Genomic DNA, 24,952 nt, shown 5'->3' with positions numbered 1-24,952 from the left:
AATGGATGAATGTAAGATGTCGAACAGATAAATGAAAGGACAGCTATGAACATGGCATCTTCAGAATGAGTAAAACAGCATTCAGAAATGCTTGGTGCAGAGCCTGGCAGAATTCCTCAACATTGTGTAAGAATTGGTTAAGTTGCACAATACACAAAGAATTCTGTGATGCTCGGAATAGAAAGCAGTGGCTAATTAAATTCTACAACATAACTAAAAGTGACTTGATCACGAATGTTAAGATATGCATAAGGAAAACAAAATAAGTCTCAGAATTTTCTGGGCTTCCCATTGAGTCACTGGACAAACAGAGCTTGAAAACTGCACTGACAGAGCAGTTTGGCTGCTGGATTATGGCATGATTGTTACGAGCACTACAGGCCATGTGACTATCAGGCAGCCTATGAGGTCATGGAGCAGTCAGTTCTCAGCTCCCCGAGAAGACTGTCGCCACCACCTAGCAAGCTCCCTCTAAACACCATCGTAAATAGTCATTCCCCTCTGAAGCCATGAGGACTTTTTCCAGCAAGCCAAAGAAGAGACAGATTTTAGGCAATATGGTATTTATATATTTCAATTCAGAGAAAATTAGTATCCAATGATGAAATGCTGTATTACATTCAGGTTTAAGCCCTTAAGACTTTTATAACGAGAATTTAAATGGCAACAGAAAAAAATAATTCTTAAAGACAACAAAAAACACCACCCGATAGCAATGGAGAGAACTTCAATTCCATGAGGCTTGAGAGGATAATAATAAACCAAACCAGATAAGCAGGCAAAGAAAACAAACAAAAAAGTATGGTATGCTCTTTTTCAGAAATCTCACATTGTTCCCTCAGTTCTGTGTTCAGACATCAATTTTGCTTAACGGGTGTACAATGTTAATTCTCAGGTTGTCTAGGTACCCCTAGCTCACTCTCCTGAGGTGATGTCAGACAGGAAATCCAGTCCTGTCAGTTTACGGTCTCAGCGGCAATGTAGCTCTTGTTTACGACCTCTCTCCAGAGAAAGAGAATAAAGTGCAGGTGTTTATTCCGGTCCATACATGAAGGTAAGACGAGCACAAGGAGACCTGAAACAGCGACATTTGTATAACTACATAGTATACTGTACAAAACAAACCCCAAACACTATACAAATATACAAAATCAACAGAAGTCATTTCAAAATATACCTTAAGTGAGGTGAAAGAAGAAAAAAAATAGTTAAGGAAACTACAGATTATGGTAGGATTTGCATTAATATAGTTGTGCCCAATATCGGTTTGTTGTTTGAGTATAATGATAAACCTTCAAGAGTGAGGGATGTAGTATTTTGAGCATCTGCAACAATACAACCTGATAATCAAAGACAATGGGGTAGGAGGTTTGCATCGAAGTACTGTATGACGTCTCATGTTTTATTGCTTGCCAAAGAGATAGACTTTTATAGGGTTCTACAGTTACTTCTTAGAGAAGCTAAAAAAGAAAAAGGAAAGAAAAATGATCCCTTTTGTCAGTTCTGTCACTCAAACACACATCTCAGGATAAACGTTCCATATTACACTAAAAGACTGCAAATTAGTTCAAGTCTTTGCCACCTGTGAGCCTGACTGCTTAGGTGTAAAAACAAGTTGCTTTAAAAAAGGAGAGAAAGGATTCCCATGGAAACACAGGAAGATAAACTATGCCCAGACAAAGTGATTGAATTAGATCTGTCTGTCCCAGAGTGTAAAACCTGAAATGGTTAGTGCATTTGACATTCTCTTCACAGCGTGTAAAAGTGATGGTGGTTGCAGGTAGGTTAGTCCTCAAACAAGCCTTTCACATGTCAGTGTCAGCTGACACAGAATGGCCATATCTTATAGGGAAATACAGTTGGAAGAGGGCCACAGGGGGGCAGGGACAGTCCTGGTTCCTCTGAGAGAAGTCGATGGTAGACACTTCCTGTACAGTTCCTGTGCGTTATGCAATGATTTCCCATTCTCTGTTCAGGCAAGTTCAGTTCAGTTTTATTTTCTGACAGGTCATGATACCCTGGAACTGTGAGGGCAGGTTAGGAAGCAGTCACATACTGAAGAGACCACAGTAAGACAATGGACTGATTGCCTGATCACCACAGGTCAAGTTTCTGCTCTCACAGCACTCAGTGGAGACTCCAGCCAGAAACTTGCCAAATACTTTAGATAAACCAAAACCTAACACATATCTCCAACACTGGACAGTACTCTATAAAGCATGACAATATTTTTAGGTGCATGTTTTCTATGATCTAGTAAAAAATATCTAAAGTAAAGCTTTCTAGCGCATTCACACACACCGACACAATGATCACAAACTTCTCCCTACAGCCATTATTCAGCTTAGGGTTATACCGACAGAGCACAGCCTCAAAATAGAAGTTACAGTACTAGGGTCTGATGCAATATCTCATTAAAACAGGGCTGCCTAGACAACTCACTTTCTCAGAAGGCACTGTGTGAAAATTAAGGTCTGTGTGAGGTACATTTTTGGGATGATTGAATATGTGCATTTCAAATACATGCTAAGCTGTGTAGAAAAACTCTTCAACTTCAAAACTGAAAGTTGGCCAACACTGTATGCTAAGACATACACACCGAGAGGAGCTTCACCATACAATCATAACGCTTTAGCTGATTTGTCATTTGAGAAGTTAGTGAAGGAGGGGTTACTTGGGTTAGAAAATAATGAAGCAGCTACAAACCTAGAAAAAAAAGCACCTATAGGTATTTTACCTGAAATATTTAATTGGATAGGTAGACCATGTGACGTGTGACTGAATGCTAATCGCTTCTCCCTGCAGAAATATCAGCATTGAGGCATGTACCTCTTAAGGTTCATCTGTAAAAAATAAAAAAATAAAAAAAGGGGAAATGAAATCAAGAATAGAAAAGAAGAGGATGACATTAGCAGAGAGGACAATGAGAGGTGCTACATGACTCCTAGCATCATTCTCTCCTGTAGTGAGGTCCACTGTTTAATGGAAAACAAAGAGGATGACTGTGGAGCACGCCATACAGGAAGCAGCCATACTACAAATAGTGTGTGGGATATTTTTACCAAACTTACTACAATTCCCATCAGGCATTTCACTATATTATCATTAAAAAGCATTTATTTCAGCTAGAAGAAAAAAATAACTTTTCTTCAAAACCCTGCTGTGGAGAAAACAAAAACTATAATTATAAGTGGAATATTGCTAATTGATTACTAAAAGGGGAAGATGGAAGGCTGTCAGGGGGGCCTTCCTCAGTCACTGCTGTCCTCCTCATCTTCGTCGTCCGACACGTTGTTGAACTTTGACCCTGACCGGCTGTAGGAGTCCGAGCGTGGGCCTAAGCCCATCCCCCCTCCTGCGGAGGCCAGCTGCAGGTAACAGAACTCACACACACGCACCGGCTTGGATGACTGGCTGGGCAGCAGGAATTTCTTGTCAGAGCACGGGCCACAAACCACATAGCCACACTTGCGGCAATGGTGGCGGCGGCTGAGGGGCGTGAACTTGATCTTCTGGCAGCGCATGCAGAGGGTGGCCTCTGAGTCTGGAATCCAGACGGCGGCGTGCTCGCCAGTCGGTGCCTTGCCGCTCTTCTCCAACAGGTCGCCCACGCACTTGCCGATGTGGCTCATCCACTCTGACTTCTCAGTAGCGGTGGCGGCGTAGACAGCGAAGGACTTGGTGGGTGTCTTGATGAGCCAGCCGTTACGCAGGTCTCCCTCATCAGCCACCGTGTCGATGGTGACGCTCTCCAGCGGGATGATGTGCTGCTTGTTGTACTTCTTCTTCTGGATGACAATGTTGCCGTACACCAGGATGTCGTTGAACAGGAAGAACTGGCGCGCCTTGGGCTTCTTGCGACACAGCTTGGTGAGCACACCCTCACCGATGAGTACGCGGCCCGGTATGACCAGTGGCTGGCCCGCTGTGCCGAAGCAGCCCTCGACTACCTGGATCCGCTTGGAGTTGGCCTCGCTGTTCGCCAGCCGGTCCACCATCTTAGCCTCGCCTGGAGCAGACAGAGAGAGGAGGGAGAGAGAGAAAACTATTGTATTCGAATGTTTTGCAAATACCCCTTCAAAGCTGTGATACAAATATTGAAAGTGGAAAAAAAGACTCATCCTCATTGTATTTTAAGAATATGAAAAGCAATATTGGAAATATGTCAGGCAATACAGACACATTTCAATTGAGAACCTCTGAAAAATGTCCATGGACAAGTCCTGAAGTCTCATTCACTTAGCTGCTTTATTAACTTAATAAAAGATGAAAATCCTCCTTTTTGAGTGAGCTTTATTAGACATCCTACTCCAAAATACATGAACATGTAATTATGTTATCTTTCTTTAAAACACTTCTGAAAATCGAGGACAGTTTCATTTTCTCTCTTGATCTCAATGACACCACCAGATCATTCTATATTAACCCAAAAAGTAATTTAGCTAGCGTAATGTTACTTTTCACACAAGTATGATTCACTGGCTGATGCCTCCTGATGACCTGGGTGGAATTACAGTGCCTTGCGAAAGTATTCGGCCCCCTTGAACTTTGCGACCTTTTGCCACATTTCAGGCTTCAAACATAAAGATATAAAACTGTATTTTTTTGTGAAGAATCAACAAGTGGGACACAATCATGAAGTGGAACGACATTTATTGGATATTTCAAACTTTTTTAACAAATCAAAAACTGAAAAATTGGGCGTGCAAAATTATTCAGCCCCTTTACTTTCAGTGCAGCAAACTCTCTCCAGAAGTTCAGTGAGGATCTCTGAATGATCCAATGTTGACCTAAATGACTAATGATGATAAATACAATCCAACTGTGTGTAATCAAGTCTCCGTATAAATGCACCTGCACTGTGATAGTCTCAGAGGTCCGTTAAAAGCGCAGAGAGCATCATGAAGAACAAGGAACACACCAGGCATGTCCGAGATACTGTTGTGAAGAAGTTAAAGCCGGATTTGGATACAAAAAGATTTCCCAAGCTTTAAAACATCCCAAGGAGCACTGTGCAAGCGATAATATTGAAATGGAAGGAGTATCAGACCACTGCAAATCTACCAAGACCTGGCCGTCCCTCTAAACTTTCAGCTCCTACAAGGAGAAGACTGATCAGAGATGCAGCCAAGAGGCCCATGATCACTCTGGATGAACTGCAGAGATCTACAGCTGAGGTGGGAGACTCTGTCCATAGGACAACAATCAGTCGTATATTGCACAAATCTGGCCTTTATGGAAGAGTGGCAAGAAGAAAGCCATTTCTTAAAGATATCCATAAAAAGTGTTGTTTAAAGTTTGCCACAAGCCACCTGGGAGACACACCAAACATGTGGAAGAAGGTGCTCTGGTCAGATGAAACCAAAATTGAACATTTTGGCAACAATGCAAAACGTTATGTTTGGCGTAAAAGCAACACAGCTCATCACCATGAACACACCATCCCCACTGTCAAACATGGTGGTGGCAGCATCATGGTTTGGGCCTGCTTTTCTTCAGCAGGGACAGGGAAGATGGTTAAAATTGATGGGAAGATGGATGGAGCCAAATACAGGACCATTCTGGAAAAAAACCTGATGGAGTCTGCAAAAGACCTGAGACTGGGACAGAGATTTGTCTTCCAACAAGACAATGATCCAAAACATAAAGAAAAATCTACAATGGAATGGTTCAAAAATAAACATATCCAGGTGTTAGAATGGCCAAGTCAAAGTCCAGACCTGAATCCAATCGAGAATCTGTGGAAAGAACTGAAAACTGCTGTTCACAAATGCTCTCCATCCAACCTCACTGAGCTCGAGCTGTTTTGCAAGGAGGAATGGGAAAAAATGTCAGTCTCTCGATGTGCAAAACTGATAGAGACATACCCCAAGCGACTTACAGCTGTAATCGCAGCAAAAGGTGGCGCTACAAAGTATTAACTTAAGGGGGCTGAATAATTTTGCACGCCCAATTTTTCAGTTTTTGATTTGTTAAAAAAAGTTTGAAATATCCAATAAATGTCGTTCCACTTCATGATTGTGTCCCACTAGTTGTTGATTCTTCACAAAAAAATAATTTTATATCTTTATGTTTGAAGCCTGAAATGTGGCAAAAGGTCGCAAAGTTCAAGGGGGCCGAATACTTTCGCAAGGCACTGTATGTGATCCTTCCTTTACTCATGAGAAGTCCCACCCTGCTAACTACTTCAAAATGGTGAAAGTCATCAATAGCGCTGCCCATGCTAAAACGGGCTCTTGGGCTCTCGAATCCTCTCTCTCTATGGGTTGGCTACACTTCCAGGATTTCAAGTTACCTTGGAGGTTCTCGGGCGAGCTACTGAAAATCTGAGGAAGATAAGCAACTTGTTGTAACTTGTCACTCTGATCTTAAAAAGTGCGTCTTGGCAGAAATCTGTATTTTATTTATATTTATTTTTTCAGTGGCGGCACCGCTGCTAAATTAATATAGGGGAAACACTGCGTCAAGGAACACACACACACACACACACACAGAGAAGCAAATGCTTAGTATTAATAACTCCCATCATCCCCACAAAATAATCTGGACAACCATTTTAATGAAGGTTGATAGCTGCAGAATAATGATGTCCACAGAAGATGGGTGTTAAAAAAGAGAAAGTGTTTAATATGGGTCTTTAAGAGATGGTTCACTGAAATTACTTAATTATGCCCTGTAAGCAGTCGATGGAGAAGGTATGACAGCCCATACTTATGTTTAGTTTGTCTGGCACGGTTTCCACATGCTAACGTTTTAGCATTTGTGGCACAAATCCCATTCAAGTCATGGGACTGATAGCTTTTCCCCCCCCACGCATCATATCCAAATCATGTGAAAGTATCCTACATTGATTGTAAAGCTCAATCAAGTCACTTATTGATGCTTTGAAAATGAAGCACGAAAAATGCTAATATCAGTCCCATGACTTGGAAAATGTTGAAACTAAACCAAAGCATGGATTGCTGTCATACCTTGTCTATAGACCGCTTACAGAGTAAGGAAACCAATATGTCATTTGGGTGAACTATCCCTTTAATGTACCAGTAGAGAATTGCACTGGGACATTATATTCTAACAGGTTCTGATGTACCAGTAGAGAATTGCACTGGGACATTATATTCTAACAGGTTCTGACGTACCAGTAGAAAAACCAAGCTGCTCCTATCTAACTTTCATAACGATGACAACCTCCGTTACTCGCTTGCCTCCTTAACCTCGCTCTCTGCCCAGAAAACACCATCTGTCTTTCCCAATCTAATTCCCTCACTCTCTCTATCCTTAGGGCACTTCCATCTGCAGCTTCACAGAACCATGGCATGAAACCAAAAAGCCCCATTTGCCCAGGAACACTAAGGTAATCTGCCTAAATGACTACCGACCCGTAGCACTCATGTCTGTAGCCATGAAGTGCTTTAAAAGGCTGGTCATGGCTCACAACATCATTATCCCAGAAACCCTAGACCCACTCCAATTTGCATACCGCCTCAGATCCCCAGATGATGCAATCTCTATTGCACTCCACAGTGCTCTTTCCCACCTGGACAAAAGGAACACCTACATGAGAATGCTATTCATTGTAGTGGAGCATGTTGAGAGCTTCAAGTTCCTTAATGTCCACATTACCAACAAACTATCATGGTCCAAACATACCAAGACAGTTGTGAAGAGGGCACGACAAAGCCTATTCCCACTCAGGAGACAAAGGATTTGGCATGGGTCCTCAGAGCCTAAAAAAGTTATACAGCTGCACCAGGGTTTCATCCCTGCCTGGTATGTCAACTGCTCAGTCTCCGACCGGTACTACAGAGGGTAGTGCGTATGGCTCAGTACATCACCGGGGTCAAGCTTCCTGCAATCCAGGACCTATATACCAGGCGGTGTCAGAGAAAGGCCCTAAAAATTGTCAAAGACTCCACCCTAGTCATAGATGTCCTCTGCTACTGCACGGCAAGCTGTACCAGAGCGCCAAGTCTAGGTCTAAAAGGCTTCTTAACAGCTTCTACCCCCAAGCCATAAGACTCCTGAACAGTTAGTCAAAAGGCTACCTCCCGCTACTCTATGGTTATTATCTATGCATAGTCTCTTTAACTATACCTACATGTACATATTACTAATCTGTGCCTCCGCACATTGACTGTACCGGTGCCCCCTGTATGTAGCCTCACTACTGTTATTTTATACCTCTCATTTTGTTGGTTAAGGTCTTGTAAGTAAGCATTTCACTGTAAGGTCTACACCTGTTCTATTCGGCGTATATGACAAATACAATGCTACCCTCATCTCTCCCACTCTTTGGAGTGAATCCAAAACTAGCAAAGCAAACACAGAAGTTAATCTGCTTGGACCCAACTTCCAGCAAAAAGCACTGAGCGGGAGCTTGTAATTGTACATTCATATAGGTCAAAGGTAATTGATGAGAAAGACGATAGGCTGTATTTGCCCTGTGGGCCTGTACCATGCAAGAGGGACAGACTTCAGTTGTTTGAACTGGTGATGCACATGCATCTGATGCATACAATACTATAGGCACATTATTTTTGATCACTCAATCTAAAATCAAGCCTACAGATTGCACACACAGTCTACTCAACTAGGCCATCTCTTGATGTTGATACCAAGACAAATTCAAACCTAGGTACACACCTCTGGCAGATCTCTAATATGGAGTGGATCATAGCAACACAATGCCACTCCAGGCCTGGCCCCACTGTTGCTGCTCTGGGATTGTGCTAATTAGCAGCAGAAGCTAACACTAACATAAGCACTGGGGCCAAGCTATAGGCAGGGAGGGCACACAGGCTCACAGTTATCTGTGCATTAGCCACCTAGCCCAGAGAGCTAACACTATTGACGACAGGTAATATGGAGCCATGGAGTATAGGGCCTTGTGTGCCCCTGCCTGGAGGGGATATTGTTTAGAGAAATATTAGCCCTGTTAGTGAGGCCTCTCTGCCTACTGCCATGACGACAAGCTTCAGCTGCAGTCAAGAGGAAGATGAGATCTAGAGCCGGGCCTGAGAAAGAAAGAAAAAAGAGAGAGAAAAAAAGAAAAGGAGATGAAGGATTGTGTCAGGGAAATTAATCATAGGGAGTTAGGTTAAGAGAAAGATAAAAGGCTGCTTGGTCTCTTCATTGGTGCTTTTTTTTAAACCTTTATTTTACTAGGCAAGTCAGTTAAGAACAAATTCTTATTTTCAATGACGGCCTAGGTGGGTTAACTGCCTGTTCAGGGGCAGAACGACAGATTTGTACCATGTCAGCTCAGGTATTCAAACTTGCAACCTTCTGGTTACTAGTCCAACGCTCTAACCACTAGGCTACCCTGCCGCCCCAATGCCCTATAGAAAGAGAGAAGGCCTAAACCTTTCAACACATCTGATTATCTTGATCACGTTACACTGTCAAAAAATGTTTCCATACTTTGCGGTGGTGAGGCTGTATGGAGGCATCGATTCAAACACCTACATGTAAATGGCAAAGGCATACGAGGACGCTTTGACATTCAGCATTTAGGCGCAAGGTTCTGCGCCCACCAGGTTAGGCGTGGTGGTTTTCATCTGAAGGGCCCAACATGTTGGGACAAAACCAACTGCCAATCCTGGTTGTGACTGTGTGAACTACTGTGACTCACCTCTGCTTTGCAAAGTTAAACACAGAGTGGAGAGTGAGGCCTATGCCATTTCAGAGAAAAGTGCAGTAACAGGCCTAACGTGTCTTAGGCCTATAGTACATGTAGTGCTTCAGTGGATTCAATAGATTTAGTTCCGAAGATGCAGATTCCAGCTCTCATCCAAAATAATGACCTCAGTCTCACACCGCCTCCTCTTCAGTGTGACACGCAGTAAACAGATGGGGAAGACAGAAAAACATCTCATGTCCATTCAGCTTAGCTCGGGCCATACACCACCTTCAGCTCAACGGGTCAACCAGTGCACTGCCTGAAAGAGTAAGCACATACTGACTGAATTCATTTCGACCTTTTAATACTATGCATGTGCGTGCATGTACTTCTGCTGTCAAATAGGTTAGGGTACACAGGGTCCACTACCTAGTATCAAGTAATCTCAGAAATTTGTAACTAAAATCCCACGTAATTGCATCAGATGCTTGATTAAGTTCTGGTTGCAGACTTGCCAGAAAAGATACTAGAACGAGAGGGAAGAAGAGCTGTAGCTCCACCCCCTCTCCTTGCAAGTTACAGGCAAGTTTGTGGGCCAAATGACCCCTCCCCTCTCTGAAATTTTAAAGATGTGCACGCACACCTGTGAAATCGTGATTTGTCCAAATGATCAGTGACAAAAGAAAATATGCACTGGAACAGGGTAATTACTCATGAGTCATCGAATCAAACACATGCGTATGTCCACAAAATATTTAGTACTGTTATTAATAATGACAGATAAAAAAGACTTGATTTCAAGAGTAGTATCAACAACAACAAAAAAAGAACATTTTTTGCAAAAGAACTACCAAGCCAAAACACATACAGGATAACCAGCTCCTCACACAAATCTAGACTCCAGTCAGACACCATGCAACAGGTGGCAACAACACTTGGGAGTGTTTTAGGTTGTCATGTGCTGATTGGTTGCTCTTGTGCCTCTTGTCTCTGAGTGGACGTACAGGTTGCCAAGTTGACAGGTGGGAGAAGGTTGCCAGGTAGCAGAGGGTAGCAAGGTGGTGAATACACCTCTATCCCAGCACCAGGTTGACTATGGGCTTCCCCATCACCAGCTGGTCCTTTCAGAACCTCATAAACTTTTCCTCCGCCATCAGAGACACCAGATCTTGGACAGGTTGGGAAAAGGGACAACCTTTTACAGAGCACTCCTCATAGTTTTGGATGCTGGAGTAACAGGACTAAAGACTTAATTTTGAATGGCAGGGTTAGCTGACGCCGACACTTGTTGCTGTAGCCTACCTCGGGTTACGGGAGAAGCAGTAGCTAAAGATAAACCCATGATTAATAGATTACGAGCCCTGTCCTCTCGCTCTTTCAGGTTTATTTTTCTAGCCATTTTGCCCAGAATCAGATTGAGGTTGTGAAAATACACCCAACATTATGCAGACATGAAAACAGGACTTCTTCAGAAAGTCAACACTCATGATGTTAGTTCTTCTTCTTCTCCCTACAACATTTTCTATGTGAAGTTTATATGAGTTTGTGGGGAGGGCCCAATGAACACAGTTGCCACCCTACATCTTCCTGAGGCAACATGAAGGCCAATAATGCTAAAATGTTCCATACGCAGGAGGGCATCCAAGCTACACATGGTGTAATGGTCATAATAAACTAAATGGTATAGGAGGAGACACTGCCAATAAACAGCAGGTTTAAAAAGGCCTGGCTCTCATAATGAATGGTTCCTTGCCCTTTCCTTCCAGTAATGTTGAACAGAAGAGGCACTGCATGCAAAACAGTCTTCTTTCAGTCTCAAATTGGGAGACAGTTCATCTAAAAATAATCCAAGTTTTCCCCAGATGGGTCACCATTGCAAAACAATTGACTTCATGAAGCAGATGGAGGGAGGCAGCAGGGGACATTCAACCTTTCTCCTCAGTGCTGAGCTACAACATTTCTTAGCCTAACTAACTTTCAGACACTAGAATACTATGAGGACCAATGAGTCTGAAAGCGCAATGCAGTTCGATACCGGCCCACGTCATGAACTCTGGCAAGACAGAGAACTGAAAGCTGAGAGCTGACAAGGTACAAATCTGTTGTTCTGCCCCTGAACAGGCAGTTATAACCCACTGTTCCTAGGCCGTCATTGAAAATATGAATTTGTTCTTAACTGACTTGCCTAGTTAAATAAAAGGTAAAAATATATAATATATATATATATTTTTTTAATATTTTTTTTTAAAGGGTCAGAACGACAGATTTTCACCTTGTCAGCTCGGGGGATCCACCCTTGCAAAGTTAGTTAACTAGTCCAACGCAATAACGACATGCCTCTTGTAGCACTCCACAAGGAGACTGCCTGTTACGCAAATGCAGTAAGTTGCTAGCTAGCATTAAACTTATAAAAAACAATCAATCATAATCACTAGTTAACTACACATGGTTGATGATATTACTAGATATTATCTAGCGTGTCATACATTGCGTATAATCTGACTTCTCAAACACCAAACCACGGCCTGCTCAGTCTATTTCACAAGCGTTCCTGGAAGCCTCGCAATGTTGCACCTCTGGGTTTAGAAACTCTTGTGGCGTGGTAGGCAGAAGCAGGCTCGTAAACATTCATTCAAACAGCACTTTTGTGTGTTTTGACAGCAGCTCTTCGTTGTGCGTCAAGCATTGCCTGTTTATGACTTCAACTCCCGAGATGAGGCTTGTGTAACCGAAGTGAAATGGCTAGCTAGTTAGCGCATGCTAATAGCTTTTCAAACGTCGCTCGCTCTGAGCCTTGGAGTGGTCGTTTCCCTTGCTCTGCATGGGCAACGCTGCTTCGAGGGTGGCTGTTTTCGATGTGTTCCTGGTTCGAGCGAGGAGAGGAACGGAAGCTATACTGTTACACTGGCAATACTAAAGTGCCTATAAGAACATCCAGTAGTCAAAGGTTAATGAAATACAAATGGTATAGAGAAAAATAGTCCTATAATTCCTATAATAACTACAACCTAAAACTTCTTACCTGAGAATATTGAAGACTCATGTTAAAAGGAACCACCAGCTTTCATATGTTCTCATGTTCTGAGCAAGGAATGTTAGCTTTCTTACATGGCAAATATTGCACTTTTACTTTCTTCTCCAACACTTTGTTTTTGCATTATTTAAACCAAATTGAACATGTATTAAGTTAAAATAAGTATTCATTCAGTATTGTTGTAATTGTCATTATTACAAATACATTGTAATTTAAGAAAAAAACTTCTTTCAAAGTATATATATATATATATTTTATTTTAATTATTATTATTATTTCGTATTTTTATTTTATTTTTTATTTAAATCGGCCGATTAATCGGTATCGGCTTTTTTGGTCCTCCAATAATCGGTATTGAAAAATCATAATCGGTCGACCTCTAGCTCTATCCCAAACAGAAACCTCCAAAACAAGGAAATCGATTAAAAGGGTTCGGTTGCTGACAAGGATGCTGCTGCTTTTGCATATGAGAGGTCAAAGACAGGCAGAAACTGCTTCGCCAATATAAATCCCCGATCACGCTAGTAGGCCACGTCATGGCATCGTTGGCTAGCTAAGCTCATGCGTAAAAACACATCAGCGGGTCTAACGGTCGTCTGGTGCACAACTGCACATGTGCAGGCCATCAAAGTAAAGGTACTCCTTCGATATAAAGTTGTTTTTGATGAAAATGAAAACGTGTTTGTCACTTTCACAAGGTTGGAGTAATAACACGTTCAACTACTAATTAAGACTTCTCAAACACCAAACCACGGCCTGCTCAGTCTATTTCGCAAGCGTTCCTGGAAGCCTCGCAATGTTGCACCTCTGGGTTTAGAAACTCTTGTGGCGTGGTAGCTTAACAACGTCACTGTTGGGGGGGGGGCTCAAGTTTCATGCAGTTTGTTTGCCACAGCCGCCTCCTACAGAGGAAGTAATTACCTTGCACACATTCATCTAAAGAGATGAGCATCAAGTTATTTTTACACCTTTCACCAAAACACAAATTCATGACCTTAAAGCAGAAGCCAGCAGTTAAAACAATAATGCGACCTCCCCAGAAGTTTCAGTAAAAAGTTAAGGGATAGTGCTTGAGAAATGTAACCACTCAAATTCATAGAGCTATGGATGCAAGGATTCACCATCCATGATGTCAAAATTATAGTTTTAACCATGTTTTAAGGCTATATAGGGTTTGTATTTACTTTGTTGACAAAGATTGGGAGTAAAACATGTTTATATTTGGGGTTATGATAGGGCACGACAGTTGAACTTAAGTCATTTATAAGTTATATTCTTCAAGAATCAAATGGGTACATATAATTAAATTTACACTGAGTGTACAAAACATTAAGAACACCTGCTTTTTCCATGACAGACTGACCAGGTGAATCCAGTTGAAATCAATGATCCCTAATTGATGCCACTTCAAAATCTGTGTAGATGAAGGGGAAGAGATGGGTTAAAGGATTGTTATGCCTTCAGACAATTGAGACATGAATTGTGTATGTGCCATTCAGAGGGTGAATAGGCAAGACAAAAGTTTGAAGTGCCTTTGAACGGAGTATGGGAGTAGGTGCCAGGTGCACCGGTTTGTGTCACGAACTGCAACACAGCTGGGTTTTCCAATAGTTTCCTGTGTGTATCAAGAATGGTTCACCTCCAAAAGGACATCGAGTCAACTTGACAACTGTGGAAAATATTGGCGTCAAAACGGCATAGCATCGCTGCGGAACCCTTTCGACACCTTGGAGAATCCATGTTCTGAGGGCAAAATTGAGGCTGTTCTGGGGGGGAGATGGTGCAACACAATATTAGGAAGGTGTTCTTAATGTTTTGTACACTCAGTGTATAAGTTTAGAATGGATGTAGAAAGTGCTGATTACCCCTTTAATTGAAGGAAGCATTGCATTGGATGAAAGACGGAGGATAGCATAATTCAACCAGACAGGAAGAGAATATCCGCCTCAAGCATTTCAGCTATTAAAGTGAAAGTATGTCTGCCAAGCTCATGATTCGCAACACCTTGGACCATGTAGCACAGGTTATATGAGAGGATAAGCACACCCTCACTGTATGTGACACATTTAACTTCACCACCACCAGCAGGTGTTTATGTAAGCTGAAGTACAGTACAGCTATAGGCCTATGCCTCCTCACTGAGAACGAATGTCACCAGTGACCAGACACCTCAAAAAGAATTTAGGCTACTACTTCACTACACCCAACTCTGCTCTTCCTTCTCCTCCAATCCAAATCTCCTCTTATATCGTGCTGAGGTGATTCTACTAGCGTCACTGTCTTTTGGTAACAGGAGTAGACTCAATTTCACAGAGTTGTTCCATTTGGTATCAAATTCTCCTCATTTTAAGGATGGCAGGAAGTCCAAGAAACAGAGGACCACGAGCTGTCCACTCCACAGCCAGCCCCAATCACCAAGGACAGAACTTACCAGACAGCCAGAAAAAAATATGTTGAGTCCTTGGGACTGAGAAGTACCACTGCACTGTAGTGTAGAACAGTACACCAAACTTTCCGTACTTTTTCAATAATAGAACATGAAAACCAGTTTGTTACTTTCGGTACTTCTGTCAGTCTCAAACGTGCCCATGTCGTCTACTGATTGAGAGAGGATAAAGTATGTCTATCAGGGCAGCAGATGTCCCCTTATAGCGGGAGAGCACCGTGCCTGCTCCACCTACTCTTCGCTAGCCTTGCCTGAGGAACCACTGCACTCATTAGCATTACAGGCTTGAACACTTGCAAGAAGATACTTCCGAGGGGCACAACGGTCTAATGTACTGCATCTCAGTGATAGAGGCATCACTACAGACCCTGGTTCGATTCCAGGCTGTATCACAACCGGCTGTGATTGGGAGTCCCATAGGGCGGCGCACAATTGGCCCAGCGTCGTCTGGGTTAGGGTTTGGCCTGGGGTAGGTCATCATTGTAAATAAGAATTTGTTCTTAACTGACTTCCCTAGTTAAATAACTACAAATTATAGGCCAACATTCCTTGCTAGCTGAAGCAAACATCAATTCACTACCCTAGTAACATGCTTCTGATAATATGTAAACGTTAAGGCAAAATATTGCTGATTTCAAAGCTGATTGACAGGAAAAACTTTACATTTTCATTGTCTCCCCCGATTCACATATCTTTTCTCTAGCCTCGAACTGACTGTGTGTGAATGAAGTCAAGGGTCTTAAGAGACTGTGCACACTTTTATACAAATGAAAAGCAGCAAATGTTGATCAGTATAATAAAATAAGTCCCAAATGATTTTCATCTGTAGCCACATGGAATCAGCCAAAATAAGCTCAATAACTCATTGCATTCACACACTCCTATTGAATATGCATTAACCTGTACCGTGGATAGGCCTAGGTTACATTTCGATTTACCCAGTCTATCAATAGACTACAGACCTCAAATTCAACTCTGGAGCTTGAAGCCAGTTCCACTGCTTTTTTCCCCCTCTAACCAGGGACTGATTTAGACCTGGGACACAAGGTGTGTGCAATTAATGATCAGGTAGAACAGAAAGCCAGCAGGCTCTGGACCTCGTAGGGTAAGAGTTGAATACCCCTGGGAATAGATATTTACTAGGGATCTAAACATGCATTGATCCCCGGTTCAAATGTTTAAGATATGACTGCATCGGTTGGAGGGATCCCAAACCGACCGGTCAGAAGATCCATTAAAACATTGATCATAGGCCATTACTTTCTTCTTACCTTCCAAAAATACCTCATCTTTGTGACAACTGATGTCTCCTCTCCTTCAGTGTCGAGCATGTAACGGTGTTGACAATCACTGATCAACAAGTCATTTTGCACGCCAAACTTATTAATTAGTGGGTGATGGGGATTTCAGATCTAATGTTTAGGGACAAAAAGCAAACATTATCCCATTATCTGATAGTGGGGTGGTAGATGCCGAGTCATCCTTATGGCTCAGCTCAGGTGCCGACATAAACCATAGACACAGAGAGAGGTCAGCTCAGACAGATTCAGCTTAAAAGGCACCCAGCTCGAACGCCATTAGAATATACAACAAATGTTAGTGCATCGAATCGTTTCTCTAATCAAACCAAATCGCTCCGAATCGGTCAAAACCAAAATAAGCTGCACATCCCTAAGATTTACCATTCAAATAAATGATTACCTTTAGGTAATTTGTTATTTTTTTTAACCAAAACTCAAATTGTAATGCAATGATATTGAACTCAAAAGATCTGTCTGGGTCAAGTGACATTATGTGACTTTGGCTGATATGCCTTCTTTATTTGTTGTGGTATCGAGTAACAAAGTCAAAATAATTCTGGTATCGTGACAACACTACCGCACTGTGTTATCATCAGCTTACAACAAACAACTTCAGCCTTGTAGAGGACACACTCCTGGCTTACCATGAGCACAGCATGTCTACACAGAGGATTACATGATCTCAATATGAGATAAGGGGGTTGTAAATATATTGTGTCAAGTGGCCGTTTATGTGATATCTAAACAGGTGTGCAGTGCAGCCACATCCACCTGTTGAATAGGACAGGGCTAAGTTAAGGTCAAACCCCTCAATGCAAATATAGGGGGGTGACATTTCAAAACAACCCATTGGACCTAATATCCTCTGATGATATAGTGGCATGATGGCATTCTCACTTCACATTTCGGGTACTAGAGTTGATATGGTACCCTTCCCCAGATCTGTGCCTCGACACAATCCTGTCGTCTCGGAGCTCTACGGACAATTTCTTCATCCTTGGGTTTTGCTATGACATGTACTGTCAACTGTGGGACCTTGTATAGACAGGTGTGCACGCCTTCCCAAATCATGTCCAATTAATTGAATTTACCACAGGTAGACTCCAATCAAGTTGTATAAACATCTCAAGGATGATCAATGGAAACAGGATGTTTTGAGTCTCATTGCAAAGGGACTGAATACTTATGTAAATAATATGTATTTTATTTTTAATACATTTCCAAAAATTACTTAAAACCTGTTTCGTTGTCATTAAGAGGTATTGTGTGTAGATTGATGAGTAAAAATGTACATCATTTTAGAATAAGGCTGTAACGTAATAAAATGTGGAAAAGGGGAAGGGGTCTGAATAGTTTCTGAATGCACTGTGAAATCCCAATAGAGAATGCCAACTAAATGCTAAAGAGCGCATTGTAAACATTTTGTACAGTTTCTGACCTAAAGAACTAACTCAAAAATACTACTCACTCATTTTGCTGTACGCACAAAACTAATATTTGCCCACAAGGCTCTTGATCCAGGAGGGGATTCTCTGCTGTTACCAAGCGAATGCTTGATTTAGAAATAAGCTAACCACTTAGCTAGATAGCTAACTAGCTACTAAATTTGCACACCAAATGCACAACTGCAGACATATAGCACATTTTAGATTTAACATACGTTATAAAATATATCTAGCTTGCAAACATTTAGCTGTGAATTCCATACTGTAATTAGATCCCCTGGCGCATGCTGCACAACAGTGAGTGACTCACAAAGCTCCAGTCTCTCGTCGTTTTCTTGTAAACAAACACCATGTGACACGTGACTGGGGACTACCGTAAACTTCATAAGAATGTGACAGACGAACTGAAGAACGCAATGTTCTTTATCTCCTATAGTATTGCAGAAGTTGACTGCAGGTATTTACTTAAAAGGTATCTACAAATATATCACGTGGCTTTTCCAAATACCCCGGTATATACTGCCCAAGCCTAATTCATGACATGCACAATTGCTTGGGACTGTTGTGAATGTGCTCTCTAAACCAGAGCAAGAGGGCAGTCTAACCAAAGCATGTCCAATGCACTGTATTTATAGAATACCCTTATCAATCCAATAGCAACAAGGTTTTATTTGAATTTCAGTCTAACCTTTGTTAGGAGAGGTGTGGAATGGGACAATCCACAGTGTAAATTATTACAGTGAAGCCACCTGGTGATAGGCTAGATTATAACCCTGCACAGGTGAGTTTAAAAAAATAAACACTGGTTATGGAGGGACAAGAACAACACCCTACTCTTAAAATGGCAAATAATTATTCAGCTACTATTCTCTACTGAGAACCTTGGAGGGAAAGCTTTAGTCATTGGCATAACTTGATGACTCAGAAGCTAGTAAAAAAAAAAGAAGCAGCATTAAGCAGAAAGTATGTTAAATTTGACTAGAGGAGTGGAAGCCTTCCCCCAGTGTTGTGGGCTAGGCTATATAAAACCTCTGAATCAATTTAATGGAGCAGGCAATGGACCATGGGATTCGATTTGAATTGATTGAAATCATTGAAAGATTGTCTTTGACTAAGTGACTGACCCAAATGAACTTGGCAAAAACCATTGAGGTCACCACCCATCGACTTCAGCTGCCTCTCAGGCCAAAAGTTGACACGCTATATACAGTTGAAATCGGAAGTTTACATACACCTTAGCCAAATACATTTAAACTCAGTTTCACAATTCCTGACATTTAATCGAAGTAAAAATGCACTCTTAGGATCACCACTCTATTTTAAGGATGTGAAATGTCAATAATAGTAGAAATAATTATTTATTTCAGCTTTTATTTCAGCACATTCCCAGTGGGTCAGAAGTTGACATGCATTCAATTACTATTTGGTAGCATTTCCTTTAAATTGTTTAACTTGGGTCAAATGTTTCAGGTAGCCTTCCACAAGCTTCCCACAATAAGTTGGGTGAATTTTGGCCCATTCCTCCTGACAGAGCTGGTGTAACTGAGTCAGGTTTGTAGGCCTCCTTGCTCGCACACGCTTTTTTCAGCTCTGCCCACAAATGTTCTATAGGATTGAGGTCAGGGCTTTGTGATGGCCACTCCAATACCTTGAATTTGTTGTCCTTAAGCCATTTTGCCACAACTTTGGAAGCATGCTTGGGGTCATTGTCCATTTGGAAGACCCGTTTGCAACCAAGTTTTAACTTCCTGACTGATGTCTTGAGATTTGTTGCTTCAATATATCTACATAAATGTTCCCTTTGTGAAGTGCACCAGTCCCTCCTGCAGCAAAGCACCCCCACAACATGATGCTGCCACCCCCGTGCTTCACGGCTGGGATGTTGTTCTTCGGCTTGCGAACCTCCCCCTTTTTCCTCCAAACATAACGATGGTCATTATGTCCAAACAGTTCTATTTTTGTTTCATCAGACCAGAGGACATTTCTCCAAAAAGTACGATCTTTGTCCCCATGTGCAGTTGCAAACCGTAGTCTGGCTTTTTTATGGCGGTTTTATAGCAGTGGCTTCTTCCTTGCTGAGCGGCCTTTCAGGTTATTGACTCAAATTATGTCTATTAGCCTATCAGAAGCTTCTAAAGCCATGACATAATTTTCTGGAATTTTCCAAGCTGTTTAAAAGGCACAGTCAACTTAGTGTATGTAAACTTCTGACCCACTGGAATTGTGATACAGTGAATTCTAAGTGAAATAATCTGTCCGTAAACAATTGTTGAAAAAATTACTTGTGTCATGCACAACGTAGATGTCCTAACCGACTTGCAAAAACTAAAGTTTAACAAGAAATTTGTGGAGTGGTTGAAAAGCGAGTTGTAATGACTCCAACCAAAGTGTGTATACTTCCAACTTCAACTGTATGATCCAAGTACCTTTTTGTCTCAAAATTATTTTTTAGGCTATGCCTATAGGCTGACAATTTCCAGCACTACAATTTCCAGTACAGGAAGCGTGGGAGCTTTAGTAAGTCTATGCATTAGCTCAGCCTCATACCGCTCACGGGGTTGTAAAATCACCATGGAGATCAAGAGTCCGACTGACACGCCTCTTTCCGACCGAGTTGTGGTACAGGTCAAAGGGTACTGTGTCATGTGGTTGACCCTTAAGCTCTCTGCTTCTATGTGGAGAAGTTGTCATACCACTCACTCAGAAAGCTATGATCGCTCCCTCAGCAGCAGGCAACAGCATTCACTACATATTGATGTTTAAAGTTTTTTTTTAAATTAAAAAAAGGGTAGCTGCTCTCCATATGCGGTTTGAGTATTAACACATGATATTTTCTGATGACATGTGAAATGGCTGCTCTTCCAAACTCTTTCCAGGTTTTTGGTAGCGCTCGTTAAACTCAACCATAGGAGCAGAACCAGCAAGAGCGAGGAGTTTGGCTACACAGGAATGCACCATAACAACATCTGTTACACTCCTTCAGATGTGCTCATTCGTTCATCATATTCACTTCTGGGACATTTTAATACAAAAGGTAGAGAACGGTAAAAAGTTGAGTGGTACGGCTTGCAGTTAGCCACTTTGAATAAAACTGTCTTCTAATAGCAATAAAAAACTAGGCTACTCCTGTCCCATCTTGCTAATCTTTTGCTTACCTCCCATTTGGATAAAAGTGAAGTTCTAACAACTGAAATCCTCTCACAGAAGTGAAGCTCTCAAGTGAAATCCTCTCACAGAGACATACAAAGACAATAAATCAGAAGTAAAAGGCATTGCAAAAGTGAGTCTGAATTGTGCCTTTTCAAAAACGTCAGGTGGGAGGCAGGCACAACAAATGCAGAAGTGAAACGCTTACATAATATGAAGAACCCTCCTGTTGGGACAGGAAACTATTTACCAACACATTATAGGCCTCTCTGTGACAGAACTACTTTCTGGTGAGAAAGATGAGCACAATTGACATACACTACACTGCATCAATCACTTTAGCAAGTTAACAATATTTGTGAGCTGCTAAAGCGACTGCAACCTATTTGTTTCAGAGTGGGGAGTATTTAGTGTATTTAATCTGCATCCATTTATAAACAGTGTCATATTGGATTAAATGTATTGGATTACAGAAACCAGAGCAACATCCTGTACCGGTGTGGCAGAGCAGCTAGTTACCGGAGGCTGGGATGAGTCCTCCTGGGCAAGTCAATTGCATTTAGCCTCACCTAGGCCTAGCTCATAGAATACTGTTTTTACACTGTTAAGCTAAAATAAAACAAGGGACAAAACCGCTGTCAAAAGACTACTTGTAGGTGCTTCTTTGCAGATGCACATTTCATGCATTGCCTCTGACCACGTGAAACTACGAGGGGAAAAATATGACAGCATCTTATTCAATAGGCAATAGCCTATTGACACACTTGCACAACCTTGTCCTTTTGCTACTCTACAGTAAAGTGAGCAGTATCAGGTGTGTGTGTGTGTGTGTGTGTAAAAGCAACAGCTAGATACCTCTAATTTTAACATAATTGTACAACGCTGATGCTCTGACCTGGTGAAAATCTAGCTAGCTAATGTCGTAATCACAATTTCTTAATCCTGATCCTAGTGACTGAATATGGCACCTGCTTGGCATCCAAGTGCAAGGTGTTAATGGTAGTACGTACGGCCCAGTACATCACTGGGGACAAGCTCCCTGCCATCCAAGTCCCTAAAGAAATGGTCAAAGACTCCAGCCACCCAGGTCATAGACTGTTCGTTCTGCTATTTCACAGCAAGCAGGACCGATGCACCAAGTCTGGAACCAAAAGGACCCTGAACTGCTTCTACCCCCAAGCCGTAAGACTGGTAAATATGGCTACCCGGACTATCTGCATTGGCCCTTTTTACACCAATCCTTTTGACTCATATACGCTGCTGCTACTGTTAATTATCTATCCCGTTGCATAGTCAATTTACACATCTACCTCAATTACCTCGTACCCCTGCACATCGACTCGGTACCCCATGTATATAGCTAAGTTATCATTACTCATTATGTATTTATTCCTCGTGTTACAATTTTTCAATTGTTTATCAATTTCTCTCTCTGCATTGTTGGGAAGGGCCCTTAAGAAAGCATTGATTCTAAATTGTAGTACGGTTCTAGAAACAGAAATCCCTCTACTTACATCTCACAACAAAATAATTTCACAAATACACACTTACTGTACAATGTTTTAACCGGTTAACACAGTTGCACCCGACAGTATTTTTCAGTGACAAGATGTTTGTTACACACAGGTGTCGGTGATGCAGATAGCTAATTAGCACAAGTTGTTAGTCCACTCTGTCTTCCATAAACTAGTGATGTTACGTTTAATACTGGCGTGCCAAGGCAATCGCTAAGCAGTTTATTTTGAAGCAGTGTGCAGATGCTTTATCAAAGGCACGTGATCAATGACGTCCGAAGCTTCTTTTCATCATACAAATTATTATTTGTATTTAATTAGGTAAATCAGTTAAGTACAAATTCTTATTTACAATGACGGCCTACCGGGGAACAGTGTGTTAACTGCCTTGTTCAAGGGCAGAACGACAGATTTTTACCTTGTCAGTTCAGGGATTGACCAAGCAACCTTTTGGTTACTGGCCCAACGCTCTAACCATTAGGCTACCTGGCGCCAAACACCTGATTGTTTTGGGAGATGACAAAAAGCTTACACTGTGCCTTACTGTGTGGGATGTCATCTATAATAAATTGGCTGTGCTAAATTGTTTTGACTACCAGGTGCCACTAGTGTGCACAGTGTCAATCAAAGCCTCGAGTAATGAACCTATTTGACACAATTGGCTGGAAATGTGCAAAGCTTCAGGAAGCTTTGTTTCCCCATCACTACTGAAAACAAGCAGTTTAACATGGAAATATGTCTCTGTGGTTATCATAACCCTATAAAAGGTGTGTGTAATTTAACCTTTGTTTGTAGGAAATTATTTGTCGATGATATACAGTGGTGTTAAGTAAAAATACTTAAGTACTACGGTAGTAGTTTTGGGGTATCTGTACTTTACGGTTTATATTTTTGACAACTTTTAGGAAACTACATTCCTGAATAACATGTACCTTTTACTCCATACATTTTCCCTGACAGCCAAAAGTACTCGTTACACTTTGACAGGAAAATGGTCCAATTGACACACTTATCAAGAGAACAACCCTGTCCATCCCTAATGTCTCTGATTTGATATTTTGGCAATTCAAATTACTTTTGATAGCTACTTAAGTATATTTAAAACCAAATACTTTGACTCAAGTAGTATTTTACTCGGTGACTTCCATTTTACTTGAGTCATTTTCTATTAAGCTATATTTACGTTTACTCAAGTATGACAATTGAGTACTTTTTCCCACCTGCTGATAAGAAAGATACGTACCTTATGTTTTCAAAACCCTACCGCAAACGATGCGTTAACGTTTAGAACAAGCGTCGGGGCTCTTAACAAAACACCCCCAGTCAGACGATACTATCGTCAATGGGCGCTAAATAAGATAGTTCGCTAACGACGTCTATGGTGTACTGGTTAACTAGCTAACATTAGCTACTAGTTTAAGATGACTCGCATGGTTAACTTGGCTAATGTTATCTCAATATAATTCATAATTGGTGTATAGATCAACTTAGTTAGTTGCTAGCTAAGCTCATTAGCCACAATGTTAATGTAAAGGCTAGCTAATTCCTCCATTCGGTCCCGTTTCCAACTTACTAGCTAACTTAGCTGCTGTAGTGTTAGCGCAGTGCAGTGGACAAGTGGTGAGTTAACGTTAGCTAGCTACAGTAGCTGTGACTATGGCTAAGAATATAACACAAATAGTGAGATATCATTCCAACAAAGCACATACCCGACTTTAACTTCGGCCAGCAATTTACAAGTAACTTGTAGCTTCGTTTTAATGAAATTCCACACTTGTCAGTCGCCCTCTACCTTGCTGTCCGCGGGTAGCGGCTCACTCGTTGCCTTGAAAGTAATAACAATATGGCTACAGGGAGTAGTGGCGTCACTTGACCTGTTCAAAAAAATATGGGAGTGAGTGCTGGACTGGGGCGTGCAGTCATAAACAGGACGGGTCGGGGATATTGTGGCTCACTGGCGTACAATGGTTTTTGGTCTTTATTTTTCTTATCCATCATTTGTTTTAGGATTAGTCAACAGACCCTGTTATGAAGTAGGCAGGCTACTCCACTAGTAAACTGGGATCTAACAATAGTAGTTAAGAGGATCAGGAGAATGCCACATCCTTGCTCCTCTCTAAACTTTATCCTCCAATGCCTAGATCTTTAAATAAGGAACATATATAAGGAATATAGCCTGGAGGATCATGTAAGCATGGACAACCATCTAGTACACACAGACATAGCACTAGTAGGTCAGGGATATCCAAGAACACTCAGAAAACATGTTCCTGTACAATTACTTGTACATCTAATTCAGTGCACCTGAATGTTTTGAACTTTTATGAGGAGCATATTCCTTAGTCTCTAGCAGCTGATTCTGACCCAGGTTAGGAGTTAGAGCATAGAGCCAGGCTCGGAGTTAGAGCACAATGATAATGCACTGATTATCATCTGAACTACATTG

General features: G+C 41.6%; 1 protein-coding gene across 8 annotated transcripts; it reads right to left on the bottom strand.

Annotated features, from left to right (window-relative positions):
• Positions 1-546: 546 nt before the first annotated feature.
• Positions 547-24,378, bottom strand: plekhf2 (pleckstrin homology domain containing, family F (with FYVE domain) member 2). Of its 8 annotated transcripts, none has more exons than XM_064948243.1 (2): positions 24,216-24,378; positions 547-4,009 (listed from the first exon to the last, which is right to left on the bottom strand). In XM_064948243.1, the coding sequence occupies exon 2, from the start codon at positions 3,996-3,998 to the stop codon at positions 3,252-3,254; it is 747 nt and encodes a 248-aa protein (XP_064804315.1). In that variant the 5' UTR covers positions 3,999-4,009; positions 24,216-24,378; the 3' UTR covers positions 547-3,251. The 8 variants fall into 8 exon arrangements, with proteins under 8 accessions (XP_064804315.1, XP_064804319.1, XP_064804313.1 ...); XM_064948247.1 differs by lacking the exon at positions 24,216-24,378 and adding an exon at positions 23,750-23,768; XM_064948241.1 differs by lacking the exon at positions 24,216-24,378 and adding an exon at positions 21,001-21,062.
• Positions 24,379-24,952: the final 574 nt, after the last annotated feature.

Source organism: Oncorhynchus masou, chromosome 30 (genome assembly GCF_036934945.1).
Source record: "Oncorhynchus masou masou isolate Uvic2021 chromosome 30, UVic_Omas_1.1, whole genome shotgun sequence".
NCBI classification, from domain to species: Eukaryota; Metazoa; Chordata; class Actinopteri; order Salmoniformes; family Salmonidae; genus Oncorhynchus; species Oncorhynchus masou.
Note: the sequence above shows the minus strand (reverse complement) of the source record. Positions and strands in the feature narration are given on the sequence as shown.